At 29.9% G+C, this 15,109-nt stretch overlaps 2 protein-coding genes across 3 annotated transcripts in view; one reads left to right on the forward strand and one right to left on the reverse strand.

The window, feature by feature from the left end:
• The window catches only part of LOC128385782 (nephrin-like), a 74,281-nt gene that overhangs the window by 42,357 nt on the left and 16,815 nt on the right, over nt 1–15,109 (forward strand). For both annotated transcript variants that reach the window (XM_053344696.1, XM_053344697.1), the window contains exons 3-5: nt 13,079–13,200; nt 13,608–13,665; nt 14,285–14,437. In XM_053344696.1, the coding sequence (XP_053200671.1) occupies nt 13,079–13,200; nt 13,608–13,665; nt 14,285–14,437 (333 nt within the window). The remainder of the gene's footprint in view (nt 1–13,078; nt 13,201–13,607; nt 13,666–14,284; nt 14,438–15,109) is intronic.
• Nucleotides 9,710–11,185, reverse strand: LOC128385784 (putative uncharacterized protein DDB_G0277255). The gene is made up of 2 exons (XM_053344699.1): nt 10,299–11,185; nt 9,710–10,194 (listed from the first exon to the last, which is right to left on the reverse strand). Exons 1-2 carry the CDS (start codon nt 11,173–11,175, stop codon nt 10,037–10,039), a joined length of 1,035 nt encoding a protein of 344 aa, XP_053200674.1. The 5' UTR covers nt 11,176–11,185; the 3' UTR covers nt 9,710–10,036.

Here is a 15,109-nt window from a genome sequence, read left to right on the forward strand (position 1 = left end):
TCTTAATCGTTAGCAGAATCGTGATTAACTTATAATCATTTATCATAGAGTTTCTCAGATTTTAATAAAGGTTAAAACTTTAATTCTCAAACTTTTCCAACTGAATCAACATTGATTATCATGGTAATTGATTGCGATATTATTGTAAATTGTTTGCTGTTACCATTGAAACTAATTTACACAATCGTAACGTAAGGTTAACATTATGAGTTATGGTTAAATTTGATTGTGTGAGTGTATTGAATCAAAGCGAGAGAATTAACTTTAATTCTGATAATAATTCAATTGCTTGATAATATATTAATTTACAACGTGATTTTCAGCCTACATAAACTTAACCATGATAAATTTCAAGCTCAAATTCATTGAGATAGTTATGATTATGATTATTATTTATTATCTAACCAGAAAAAAGTATCAGATGATAAAGGTGAGCAAAAAAAAACAAGATTTCTTAGTATTATCTGTGGTGAGAAAAAGGAAAGGAAAAAAACTATTACTGTTTTCATGATGATAATTCAATATTATCGTCAGAAAATTATCTGAATTATTATTTACTTGATAATCATCAAGAATGAATCACGTTGATTCAATAAGTTAATCAATCTTATTATATCAAATTATCTGATTAGGTTTCCAAATCATTCTCAATGAATAGAGAAGCTCAGAAAGGAGCAAGGGGAGAAAGTTGTAATAATCATGAGAAGCTCAATGAATCTTATCGATTCAGAACTTTTTGTTTTGGACTAAAAGTTGTCATCGATTTTTACTCGAGATACTTTGTCACAACTTAATCAAATATCGTTGACAAACAGTTGATTATTTGTTTCAATTTGATTCAGAAGATTATTGTTATTATTATTGTGTCGATGGTGAAAATTTTGAATGAAGGTAATTATTCAGATTCGTTCATGATTGAATTCTGTTGGAATTGTTGTAAATTCTTTTGCAAATATTTGAAACATTTACATGAAATTTGATGAAGAGAAAGTTATTTGAAACTGAATGAGAAAGTAGTGGAAAAAAATGATAATAATAAACGAGTTGAACAAATAAGTTCCCAAATTTTCATGGAAATTGGTGAATAGCGAATCAGGTAAGAATAATTTAAATATCATTTACGAAATGAATTTTTGTTTACACTTAACTTTTATCTCGAACTCTATTTTTTTTGATAGAACTTAGAACTGAAAAAGTTCTTGATTATATTGAATTTTCACAATTGTACCATGAAAAGAATGAGAAATACAGTCAAGTTTCATGAAATCCTGGAGTTTATCAGAATCTCATTTTATGGTAATCAAAACAATTCATTGAGAAACTTTTGTTTCCACTCACAAGTTTATCCTCTTATTTTGTTCCCAATCATATTTACATTGTCACTCTCACCATGAAATTCATGATGATGATGAGCATTTGTGTTATCCACCATGAGATTGAAAACAAAACCTCAAAATGCAAATGAAAAGCAAACGATTTATTAATCATCTCCTGAAGCAAGAAAACCGAATCAAAAGTATCAACAACTAGTTTTTTGCAAACTTCATTTTGATATAAGTTCAGAGTTTACAATCTATTCCTTTGCATCATGATGATAACTCAATTTTAATACTGCAAAGGTGGAAGAATAATATTTTTTCAAAGAAGAAGAAAACTTCATACAAGGGACGAAGAAAAAAAACCTTAGGCCTTTGCAGAAATGCAAATTCAACAGAGAAACAAGCAAATGATAAGATTGGAGAGAGAGAGAGAGAAATGATGTTGATACAAGCGGATGAAGATCTGACATGGAGTAAGGAAGCAAAGTTAAGATGCTTTTGTTTGCATTTAATTTTACTCCTTTTACTTATATTCTCAATATTCATCATCATCATCATCAAGAATCATCATCGTCTAAATATTATCATGAGTCTTTTGCAAATGATATTATCCTTATTCAGGGAGCAAACTATTGTTGTTCATGTAGACATAGTGAAGGAAGATGAAAAAAACTTGATGAAAGCTTTTTCTAAGGAAAATGTAGTTGCTCAGCTAACTGTAAATAAGTGTTTGTCTCTCTCATTGTTTTTTTTGAATATCAAATGATGATGATGAAAAAAACGAAACATACAAAGGAGAAGACTAGAACTCGAGAGAGAGAGAGAGCGAGAGAGAGAGAGAGAGAGAGAGAGAGAGAGAGAGAGAGAGAGAGAGAGAGAGATTGTGAGGAAAAATGCAAAATCTACATTGAAGTTACATTGGAAAATTAAATTAATTTGAGCTCAACTTTTTTTCACTTTCAACTTTGAAATATTAGAGATTCAAAGGAAGTGACATTGAGAAAAATAATATTAAGATTGTGAGTAAGAAAAAGTTGCTGATACTTTGCAAGAAAATAGTGAAATAAGTGTTGATAACAAAGAACAGAACAAAAAAACAACATAAATCATAACTAATTTTAATGATATTACTAATAATCATGATGCTATTATTACATGAGTTCCAAGTTGATCTTTGAATCCTTTTTTTACTTTTCTCGAGTGACACTTGGATGAATTTGAACTTTTCAATGTCAACTTTCATTCAATTTGCAAAGGCAAACAATTAACTTAACTTACCTTTCGTTTTGTTGTAATAATCTCAAGGCTTTGATTAACTTTGTTTTTAACTTTTAAGCTTAAATGTCAATCTTATTGTCGTTTAATTTGATTTTGTAAATTGACAAATTACTTTGGCCATTGCAGTTCATCTTAAGATGCTTTATTCTTGAATTCATGATAATATTTCTGAATGAAACATGATGATGGAAAATGCTTCTTCCATTTCCTTTGCCATTGTTGTTGTTGATATCACATCGTAAATATCAACAACAATACAAAAGGAAATTCACTCGACAAATTGACATGAAAATTCAACATGATTTCGGCTAAAAGTTCAGTGTAATTGTTAAATATTAGATGAGAATCGAGATTGAGAGAGAGAGAGAAAGATCTTATTTCTTCTATCATGTTTAATATGAATTATTAGTTTGGACAAAATATTCGATAATCTTTGTGAATCTATTTGTTGACTCTATTGTTTTTCTGTTTGTTTATTTCATCAATTTTTCCATGAAAAAGTCAATGTAACCTCTGAACTGAACTGAACTGATTTTGCATCTCTTTGAATCAAATCAAATTCATTTTTGATTTTTTGCTTTACTCCCAATTCCCTTTGCAAATGCTGATACAATCTCATTGCAATTGATATTTTTACCTTATCATGTTTGCATTAATCTTTTATCATCATAATCTTTTTGTTTCTATTATTTTCCTGTTTACATCTATTGTTTCATTCATGAGATACGATTAGACAATGATGAAGATGGAAAAGAATAGAAAAAAACTGAAAAATATCTCGAAATCATAGTAACTCAACTTTTCTCTTGACTGATTCCAATTCTCTAAATGTTGTTGGAACTTTTTTCCTCCGCTGTTTACAGTCAACATGACAATCAGTAGATTCTACCATTAGAAGAGACAAAGGGATTTTCATGATATTACATCAGAATTTTTTTTTCTTCTTCGGAAAATTTTCTTCTCCATAGCTATGTGGTTTCCGATCCCATGTTTAAGATAATTTGCATGGTGAAAAAAGGAAGAAGAATAAAAAAAATTCAAAGAAACTCAGTTGAGTTGCAAAGGTGAAATTATATTCAGATTCTATTCTAATTCAAATTGTTTCAACTTTCAGGGTGTTAACTTGAGGTTGATTGTTGTTTCCATGGGTAATGATGTGAACTGAATATTCATTTCTAATGTCAAATTAAATTAGATTACAATTAGAAAGATACAAAAATAAGAGCGGGAAAAAAATGGCGTAACAATTAACAAAGGGAAATGATAACATGTCAACATGAACTGTTTTCAACATGATAATTTTCACATCTTGAAAGTTCAAGGAAAACATGATAAATATAATTCAGACGTGAATGATAATATTTTAACTAACTTTCAACTAATTGCTGTTAAGTGTTGGAAACCCAAAATAATCAAAATGATAATATAAACATTGTCTTAACCATTCATTATCTTCAAGTGAACATGATAACAATGAACTTTTTTCATGTAAGACAATCAACTTCTTTCTCTTTCTTTTCTCTATTCTCTCTCTTTCTTATCATCATAGTCTTTTTATAAACACACACACACACACACAACCACTCTCTCTCTCTTTCTTTCATGTTCTTATCCTCATCCTCCATCATCATATTATTTTTTTGCAAGAACAAGAGAAAAAAGTTTGATTCTTTCATGAAAATGTGTTGATGATTCTGAAAGAAAATCAAACAATTGAACTTTTTTACACTCTCCAAATGTTATCATGGTTAAAAAAAGCTCATCACACTCGGACACCCTGTAAAATCATCTCTCTCACACATACACACAGTTCCTCCGAATCTATTTTTTCATCTTCATCATCTCTTCCTCTTGGATAAAAACAGAGTTTCTTTTGTATCTCTTTTAATGACATTTCCATTGTTTTCAAGTTTCTATTTCTTCATTTCCTCATCATCTCTCCATGTCCAGAGCTTCTCTGTTACACCAGAATCTTTCCCTCTAGTTATCAAATTAAAATGAATTCACTCTGAACTCTTTCCTTCTCATTTTCCAATATCAAAGTAACACTAGAAGATGAAGTTTAATCCTCTCTCAAGATGATAAACTTGTTAAGTTCACACTTTTATCTTGTAATTTTGTTATCATCTTATTTCATCTTCACTGTCTCTTCAATATCTTCAGTTATCATTATTTTCATTTGAAATTCCCATGAAAATGATTGACCACTGACCAGTGTTACTCGGCTCTCTCTCTCTAAAAATAAATAAAATGAACAAACATCTTAGATCCAAAAATCGACGAAATAAAATTACACAGAAAAACTTTTTCCTTAATTTGAGTTGCAATATTTACTCAACATGAACTTTTTTCTTCTTCTTCTCCATTCCCAGTATTTCATTCCAGAATTTTCAGTTATCACTATTCAATCATAAAGATTATATTTCTCCTCATGGTTGGTCATTTCTTCACTCAACTCATCTTCTTCATCTGTTGTCACCTTTTGGTAACCTCATAAGAATCTTTCATATCGGTTATTTTTTTACTCTCGTTCTATTGTTTACCTGTAAAAATAATAGAAAAGAAAAGAAAAGAAAAACATGTAACTGATTCAGGATAAGAATCAATCAATTCTTACTTTTTTCTCATCAAATTAGACGCTCAATAAACTCGCTTTATCTTTTTTTTCAGACTTTCATCTCAATCTATCCATTCATCTTACCTTGAATTCACCCATATCTTTATCCATCATCATCTTCCTCCGAATCATCCTCTGTTTATCTTACCGAGTCTCCACATGAGAGATTGTCATCTACATTTACCATTTGTAATAGAATGAGGAATATTTATCTTCCCTTTCAGAACTTTCATCTTTCTTATCCTCATCATTTTCTGTACTTTTTTTCATCTCTCTCTCTCTCTCTCTCTCTAATAATTCATTTACAATCAATAGCAACACTTACAGAAAATGAAGTAGAAGAAAAAAAACCAAGAAATCTTATCAATTCCATGTGACCTTAACCTTTACTTATAACTGAATCTCATGAGGCTCAGATTCTTGATTTCATGATGAGCAACAAACAAGATTCAATATCAGACAATGAACACACACACAATACAGAAAAATAACATTTCCATTCAACTTGTTTCTCTCAATATTATCACCAAGTTGATTATTACTCTTGATTCTGAACAGAATGTATCACAATCATGTAACCCTATTCAGAGATTTATTTCAATCTAATCCCATATCATTAAAAGGGAAACAAAATGAGACAGGAAGTTTAATAAGGGAAGAGAAAAAAAGAAAATTCTTTCATGATGAATCAGGATAAATAACCAAGTGATTAGATTATCTATTTGCTTATGACCATCATTAATTTCATGATAATTTCATGAGAATAAAAGTAGAATAGTGTAAAGAAAAGTTTAAACTGAAAAATCAATCGGAATCGATAAGAAAACTTTTTGAAAAAGATTAAGATATAATTTCAATGATAATTACCTGATTAACTTTGGATTCAGTAAATGAACTTATCACCATCATTACAGAATATAAATGATGAAGATGAGCATCAAGTTAATCATCATCTTTTAAGAAGATAATTTCATCATCTTTTTTTCCTTCGAATAGAGAATCAAATGTTTCTTGATATGGTTAAGATTAACAATCGTTCATCATAATGATGACAGGAGAGAGAGAAGATAAAAACAGAGAGAGGGAGAGAGAGAGAGAGAGAGAGAAGATGAAGATAAAATTGATGGAGAATTTAAAATCAATCAAGAATAAGGTGTTGACTGATGATGGAGAAGATGAAAAGTTGAAATAGCAAAAAGATGAACAATTTTCTTCTCAAATATTAAAGATAAAGATTGATCAGAATGATTTTATGAGGATGATGAAGATAATGATGATGGTTAAGGTAAGAAGCTGATGATGAGGATGAAAGTGATTATCCATTTTGTAAGATCATTTGATTGACCATCAGCGTTGAAATTAAAACAAAATTGGATGAAAAAGTTTATCTCTTGTAACAATGGAAAAATTATCTAATATTAACAACAACCAATTCTCAACTGAATAACAGATTAATGTTAATCCGATGAGAATGGATAAGTTTCATCATGATAACCGTAATTAATCAATCGACTCTGATGCTTCTTCATCAGCATCAATCAGATTTATCAGAACTTTTTTGTTTCTTTCTTTTCTTTGTTTGTAAACTGATAGTTGAGTTTCAATAAAAAGGGATTGGCTTTTTGACAGAAATATAGAAATGGAGATAAAATATTTCTCTATGGTAATAATAATTATGGAAGAATATTTTTTCCTCTTATCATCTAAATGCTAACAAGTTGATATCATGAAATTCACACCAATAGATTCAGAATTTCAGGATAATTTTATCATCAATCTTCACTTTTATTTCGCAGAAAAATGTGATGAACTTGCTCATGATCTTGACCAGTGAATTAATCAACTTTCTTTACTTTTTTACCCTCAATCATATTGGTCAGTTTCTTGTAATTCATTCAATCAAGTGTCAACTTTACGTTTCCTGTTGAACTTTCTCCCTGATCTCAGATATTAATGTTGAGGTGACTTGTAACCTGAATTTCATGATAAAATTTAATCTCATGTTAGTCTAGTCTCATGATAAGTTCATTCCGCGTTTCCTTAGTTGATTCCTCTTTTCTTTCTGGGGTCATTTCAATTTCATATTTGATATTTTTTTCTGCTTAACAAGCATCTTGTTCATATCCGATAAATATTGACAAGATTGATTCTCAATTCTGAAGCAATTTTTTCCTGGATGAAAATTCTGAGAATCAACTGAATCATTTCTGATCAATTGTAGACTACAACTTTTTTTTCTGCGCTTTTTTAATTGAGATGAAAATTTCCCTCAATAATTTACACAACTATTATGGTGATGATGATGATGATGGTGATACACTTTCCGCCTTCTTATCATTTTTCTGACAGAGATGAAGTTGATGAGGATGCTCAGAGATGATGATGAAGCTTGACTGATGTGATTGTCATGTTATCAGGACAACCAGGGCCCATGAATGGTGTAAATATTTCACTCTCCAATCTTAAATTGAGAAATCATTTTATTACGTTAAAAGATGATGATACATGATGATGAATTGAAATTGGATGAGAGAGTAAAAATGGTTCATGATAATGAAGATGATAATCATTTCGGAGACATGATTAAAGATGATGATGATAATCAGAGGATGGAAATGTTGATTTTCATAATGATAATCAGAAAAGGATAACAAAAAAGGGGGCGAGGGAGAAGATGGATGAAGGAAAGATGAGGATAAATCTTATACACAAATAAGATGAAGATGAAGTTAGACATCCAAATGATGATAAGAAGAAGAGATAAACCTGAGAAAGGAAAACAAGATGAAGATAAGATGATGAGGATGTTTTGAGATGCTCACTCTGTCTTTCTGCTCTTTTTTTTATCATCCTCGGAATTTGATAGAGCTTCAGATTCCAAAATAATACTTTTTCTCCCCTGGATCAATGTTCATCATTTCAGAATTTGAGGTTTTTACTCCATCTTCATCATCTTTTTTCCTCTTCCTCTGGAAGATGGAAAAAATTTCGCTCTCTCTCTCTCTATCTCTCTTATATTTCTACCGAGTATGACAAGAATCTGATTAGGATGATGAAGATGATAAAGATGATGATGAGAAACATCTTTCTCGATATAATTCAAACCATCATGTCAATCATGTTTCAAATTGAAAGCAAAACTTTATCATCATCATCATCATTGAATGTAAGAGAGAAAGAGTAAAAGAAGGAGAAAAATTTTTCATTCTCTTTTCTTTGATTTTCACTTTTCTAGCATCATCATCAACACCTCGCCCCATTATCATCCGCATCTTCATCCGTAGAATCAGTTATCATCAATTGCATTAAAGTATATCAATAATCGCAAGATATACAACATAAAAGAAGAAGAAAAATAAAAGTTCACCAAGCATCAATTTCATGATAAAACATGATGCTGATTCAATAGGAACCATGAACTGTTTCCAAGAGATAAACATTTACAACTATCAACTTGTGATTGATAAAAAACTTTACCAACAATCAGTCTTTGCCTCTCCTCCTCCTCCTCCTCCTGTAACTTTGCTTGAAAAAAACCCACCCTGGTTTCATCATCATGATTACCGATCTGAACAACATGAACTTTTTTCCATCATTGTTTATTATCAGGCTCATGAAACGATAATAATAATGCAAATACTTGAAGAGGAAAAAAAGTAAAATCTATTCTCAAGATTAATCAGATTTTTTTTCTTACTACTTTTCAGTTTCAGTTACAAGCTGAGTTTTATTTTTTCACTCACTCTTCTGAAACATTATCATGTTCCCCATGTTTTTCATCATGAAATATCATTGAAATATATGCTAATGTAACAATGAACACATGATAACCTAGGAATAAGATAAGAATCAGAAATAAAACGAAAATGAGAGAGAAAATTTCGGTTTATCTCTTTTCCTGTTTTTCTTTCTCATTGAAAAACAAACTCCAAGTGTAACAGGATAACATGGGCTCTGAATTTTATCAGAATTCTGTCAATTTTATCACCAATGATTTCTATTATCACCTTGATTCTTTCTCCCTGTCGAGATTTCTCAGTCAGAACTTTTCCTTCATCATGTTATCGTTATAAAAATTATCTCTCCAATATATATTATGTTAATATTCATCATGATGAAAGTAACAACGAAAACATTAGGTTTGATTGAATAGAAAGTGTTGAATATGAATATTATATACACTGAATTTCAGGGTAAAAAATAAAGAGGGAGAGGCAGAATTGAGCATAACTTATTCCCTGTGGGTATTCATCATCAGACTAAAATGTTAAACATGATGAGTTGTGATAATTTTCACCTGAATTTTGATAACAACAATTCTTGATATTATTATTCATGACGAAAGACAATTTTGTTATTAACTATCATTCTGATTACTATCAAACATTATCGTTATCAAGATAATTATTGTTTCCAAAGATAAACATTATATATTTCATTTCAAATGTTCCCATGAGATTTCATGATAAAAGTTGAACAAAAATTGTTGAAACCCGATTGACATTGTCAATTTGTAACAGTTACAATAATTGTTACTTTCTCATCACCTTTGAGATTAGATGATATATAAAATTGTTAACTTTAATTGTTGATAATAAATTGTTAATCTCTCCTGATAATTAGTAATCTTTGATTTCTTTTCATTAACTTTTGGGTTTATAATGTTAATCTTCAGGTAAATTTGGGTAACATGATTGGGTTTCAATCTTTTCATAGATTAAAGGATTTAAATTAGTGATTAGTTTTTCGAGTAACGGAATAAATTAGATTTGATTGTTTTAGAGGATTAGGTTAATCATCTGGTTTGAGATTAAAAGGTTAATCATGTTACCAGGATAATGTGAACCTTATCCTTTGATTGTTTGTGATTAGATTTGATTTTGTTTCTCGATCCATCCTTGATTGCGATTCGATGACCTTTCAAGTTCGAGTAGCCATAAGTTTTATGCTTGTTACTATTATTGGTCTTGTATTTTTTACCTAATCCAGTGAAAAGTAAGAGTAAGAAAAGGTTAGATTATTAATCAACTAAGAGATTAAGAGGATTAAAGGTAAATAAAAAATCTATTGAGGTTTTTGCTTACTTGAAATTTTCTTGTTAATCTTTTTCTTTTTTTTCGGTTTTTCTTCCTCTTCTTCTTGTTCCTCTTGATCGCCATCAGCTGATTCATTTTCACTTACAATCACTTGACCAGCATTATTTTTATTCGATGATTGAAGTTGACCATTGTTAACACCTTGATTTAATCTTGTTTGCCCTTGTCGAAGATTATTGAACTTCTTTCTCAAAGATGAACCATATTCTTGTAATTGGTGGCGATTCTTTGAGATTCTGTTCATCGGTGAATTATCCCGATAATTTTGATTGTTTTGAAATTTCGATGTCCATGAATGTTTACCTTGATTACGAGTGTTTAGTAAGTTACCTTGTTGCTTGGGTTGATCATCTGATGGATCGTCAAGATGACCATGATGGAGTAACTTATATTCACTAAGATTATCAGTGACTTTAGTTTGACTAATCCCAGTGAATCGAGAGCCAGTTAATCCTTTAGTTGAAGATGAACTGACCACTCGCTGGGAACTGTAACGATTTTTACCATTTCCTTTCATGTTTCGAGTACCAGAATTTGATGAACTTTTATCATTAACACAATCATTTGCGTTGTTGTTATTTTGAATCTCACCGATTGGTCTATCGGTCAATAAGATGGTCAGATCATTTCGAACTGGTTTAACAGATGATTCCGCTTGGGAAGGTTCAGATGATGAGGAAGATGCAGATGATTTGGTTGATGAAGAAGAAGAAGAAGAAGATGATGATGATGATGATGATGGAGATGCTGTTGATGATGAAGAAGCAGATGGAGATGACGATGAATTTACTGATGATGATTCTGTTGATTGGAAGATAACAATTATCTCGATACAGATTAAAACGAAACGAATGAAATTTTTCATGATGATGATGTTTCTCTGATGATTGAGTAACTTGTGATGAAAATTAACTTTGATTAAACGCTTTTGATCAATCAGTTGATGATGAAAATTAATTCAATGTCCTCTTCCTCCTCCTACCCATGTATCTCATGATAATACACTGAATGATAATTAGATATCAACTCTCTTTGAATTAATTGTTGTTTCATTTAATTTGATTCAGTTCACTTAACCGTATGAACCAGGTCAGTATTAGAGGTGGTAAATTGTTAACTAATTGTTGATAATCATTGTAAGAATTATATAAATCATTATCATCTTCCTCCACCCCCTTTTATACATCATCTATTATCATCATCTCCTAATCATCTCATGGCTATTCACCTTTCGAGAGGATTAACAAAACTTTTCAGTTAATTCAAGAAGGAAAAAAAAGTTCTGATCTCAATTCAACTACAATTCTAACCAATTGTAATCAATAGACTTTTAGTTTTTGTCGTAATTCAATTAACTAATTGTTACAATCGTTTAATTGATTTCGTTGGTATCGTTAACCTTCATAGGATTTGTAAAGATTTCTCAATGCAACAATTAAGTTCAAAGTTAACAGTTAACTACGAGAGCGAAGGTTAATCCAAATTGTTAGCCAACAATTAACCATCAATGTTAACAATTAAGTTTACTTATGATTTTTTTCAACTCTATATTAATTTACGACTAAATTGTTTAGATAATTAGTAAATTATTAACACTATTTAGAAGCTAAATAAGGAAGTCAATGGTTTTACAATTAAAATTGCAAACAATTTACTAAGTAATTTTAACCTAAATTACTTGATCAGTTGAAGAAACATTTTGGTAACAATTTACTCTAAAAGAAAGTGATTAGATTAGTTTTAATTTAGTTTACATAATCATCATAACCATTAAGCTGGAAAATTAACCGATATTAACAATTTGGCAACAATTAAGAAATGATAACAAAAACTATTAGAATCCAAGGAAAATTTTATCGAGATAATTAATGAGAAATCAATGAACTTCTGAAAATGACTTAATAATAACTGTACATGAATACAAAGATAAACTTCTTGATTGTGATTAATTGTAATCAATTGAAGAATAGCAAAAAAAAAGGTTAAATGTTTCAATTCATAAATCATATTAAATCTCATAATATCAATAACATCAATCTGATTATCCGAGTAACTGAAAAAAGTGAAACATTTTATCATGAAATTGAATTGATGGGAACAGTAACCTGTCAAAAGGAAACTCATAATAAATTGATTTACTTTCAGGGTGATTTTTTTTACATGTACGACAAATTTAACTGTTATTTGATTGTAACAATTTAATCATAATCCACCCTAACCCTTACCCCTCTACTCCACCCATTCATTTATCCCTCAGTGTATTCATGTCACTTTTTTTGTTGTAATTTCTATGTGTAAATGAGTAATATAAGAGAGAAAGAGGAAAAAAGTTCTGATTCAAAGTTTTGTGATTACTGTTTTTTTTCACATTCATGGTGATTAAAGTTAACAATTAAAGTGATCTTGTTGATTATTATTCATTATTAATAATGATAAATAATATGATTGATGCTAATGGTAACCCCAAGGTTCTGAGAGTGATAATGATTAGTTAGTTGTAATTATTTCCCATTCTCGTTTCATCTTCATCATGGTGATGATTCATTTCAATTCATGAATGAATGAATGATCATGTGTACAAATATTAAACCATTATGATGTTTGCCCTTTTCTATTATTATGATTAACTTAATTGCTAAGCTTTTTTTACACTATTCAATGAGTGTTATTCATTTGTTTTTATCATGTTCTTGATATTTGCATGAATTTTTGTTTCTTTCATGATTTTTGATGATTTTTTTTCTTCTTTTCTATTTCAAATTGTTCAGGTTTCGATCGATCCATCCCTGGTTATCCTCGTTATAGTATGGAGGGTAATCCAATCAAAGGTGAACATAATTTACAAATTGAAAATGCTTCAATTGATGACGATGGTGAATACCAATGTCAGGTAAGTTCATTGATAATGTCCGAGTGAATAAATAAATAAAAAGTTCTGATATAAGATAAGATTACATTAGGAATTGATTCTTATCATTTGAGATAAAATTCAATTTATTGAGCTTTTTTTGTTCATTTCGGAGTCTCAGTTATCGTCTCCATGGTTATCTTTTTGCCTTCTACAGAATCATGATGATAATCAGTTAGTTATATGAGATTAGTTGGACGAGAAAAAAAAGTTCTGATAAAAAGCTCAGTACGATCCGAATGATTTTCTCAACATTTTATCTCATTTCAATAATATTATCTCATTGACCTAATTAACATGATGTTTACAATGTTCATCAGATTACATTCAATCAGATTAATACATATATTTGATTTCTCTCTCTCTCTTTTGACATTTCCCTTTTCCAGGTTGGTCCAGCATCCAATAATAAAGCAATCAGAGCTAATAGCAGATTAACGGTTCTCCGTAAGTATCATTATCTTTTATCCGAATTGATTGTTAATCACAATTAACCAACGCAATTAGTATTTGACTCAATCTTTCCCTCCAAATAAGGTTGAAAACCGAATCAAAATTAGATCATAAATAAACTGAATCAATATATTACAATTAATGATAGAAAACCGAATTTGAGAAAAGCTTATTATTATTTTTTCCTTCGTTCTTGATGAAATTAATGAAAAGAATGGAGAGGAAAAAAATTAACTATTAAGTAAATATATGAATAGATAATAATGCTAAAAGGAACCAAGAGAAATGCCTCAGGCTATTTTCTTAAATTTCTTAGCTCAATTTTTTTGTTTTTCTTTCTCTTTCACAATAACTTGAGGCTTCAATTTTTTTTCTTCCATTGAAAATGTTACATATAAACAGACAGAAAAAAAGAAGAAATTTTTTCGTTTCAGTTATCAAACTTATCGGTCATTTGGTGATATTGGAAAAAAAAGTTCTGACCAGTTCGAACCTTTTATAGTATAAACTAATCATGAATTCATGTAACATGTTTCCAAATTAATTCTGAATAAACAATGTAACTAATTTACTTTTTCATTTGATTTAATTTTCTCTTTTTTTTTGTTTACAGTTAAACCTAAAAAGATTGAAATCATTGGTCATTCCAATGGGTCAGCAGTCGAGGTGAGAGAGGGTGAAAAGGTCACTCTTACCTGTCTAGTTTACGGAGGTAAACCCTCCGCTAAGATCAAATGGTTTCGCCGAGAAACTGAGCTTAATTCAAGTAAGTAAATCGCCAACAAAAAAAATCTTTCATCATGATAAGAATCATGAACAAGTCGAAAAAAAAGTTCTAAGTGCCAAAGTCAGAATTTTATATTTTCGCCTGAATTTGTATTCAGTAAAGTTTTAGCTTCATTTTTTTTTCCTTCATCATCATCACCACCAACTCCTCCTTATGATTCCGGAAATTATCTTCATCACGTTTATCCTGAAAACCTAAACTCAATATAATTCAGATCTCGGTTTGTTCATCCTCTTATTATCATCTCGATAATAATATTATCATCATGTTGGTGTAACTGATAAGTTATGATGCTCCTTGTTGTTGTAATAGTTTCAAATGTTAGCAAACGCAAAGAAAAAAAAACAAACTTGATAAATGAAAAAAAAAGAGCAGAAAACATCATCTCCACCCTGATAATGGATCCACCTTGTTGTCTCTCTCATTTCAGGCTTTGAATCTTTTTTTTCACCATAAATTCAGTAATCGGTGCCAGGGTGATGCTCACGATTTCTAGTAACTGATATTTTCCACTCATTGAGTTGTAGTTGTTTTTGTTTCCATTTGTGGTCAACCTTAATTTCAGCAGATTCTCAATTTTAATTGCATCTTATTGCATTCTCTCTCACTCTCATGATTACGTTTCATGAGCTGAAATGTTTTCATTGATTA

This window comes from Panonychus citri, unplaced genomic scaffold, assembly GCF_014898815.1.
Source record: "Panonychus citri isolate SS breed McGregor unplaced genomic scaffold, ASM1489881v1 Contig00050, whole genome shotgun sequence".
Lineage (NCBI taxonomy): Eukaryota > Metazoa > Arthropoda > Arachnida > Trombidiformes > Tetranychidae > Panonychus > Panonychus citri.

What these genes read in the sequence shown, in the direction of transcription:
- LOC128385784 (XM_053344699.1), bottom strand. Translation starts at nt 11,175, where the DNA reads ATGAAAAATTTCATTCGTTTCGTTTTAATCTGTATCGAGATAATTGTT. An exon ending in GATTAACAAGAAAATTTCAA is followed by an intron (nt 10,195 to 10,298) that starts GTAAGCAAAAAC and finishes TCACTGGATTAG; the next exon opens with GTAAAAAATACAAGACCAAT.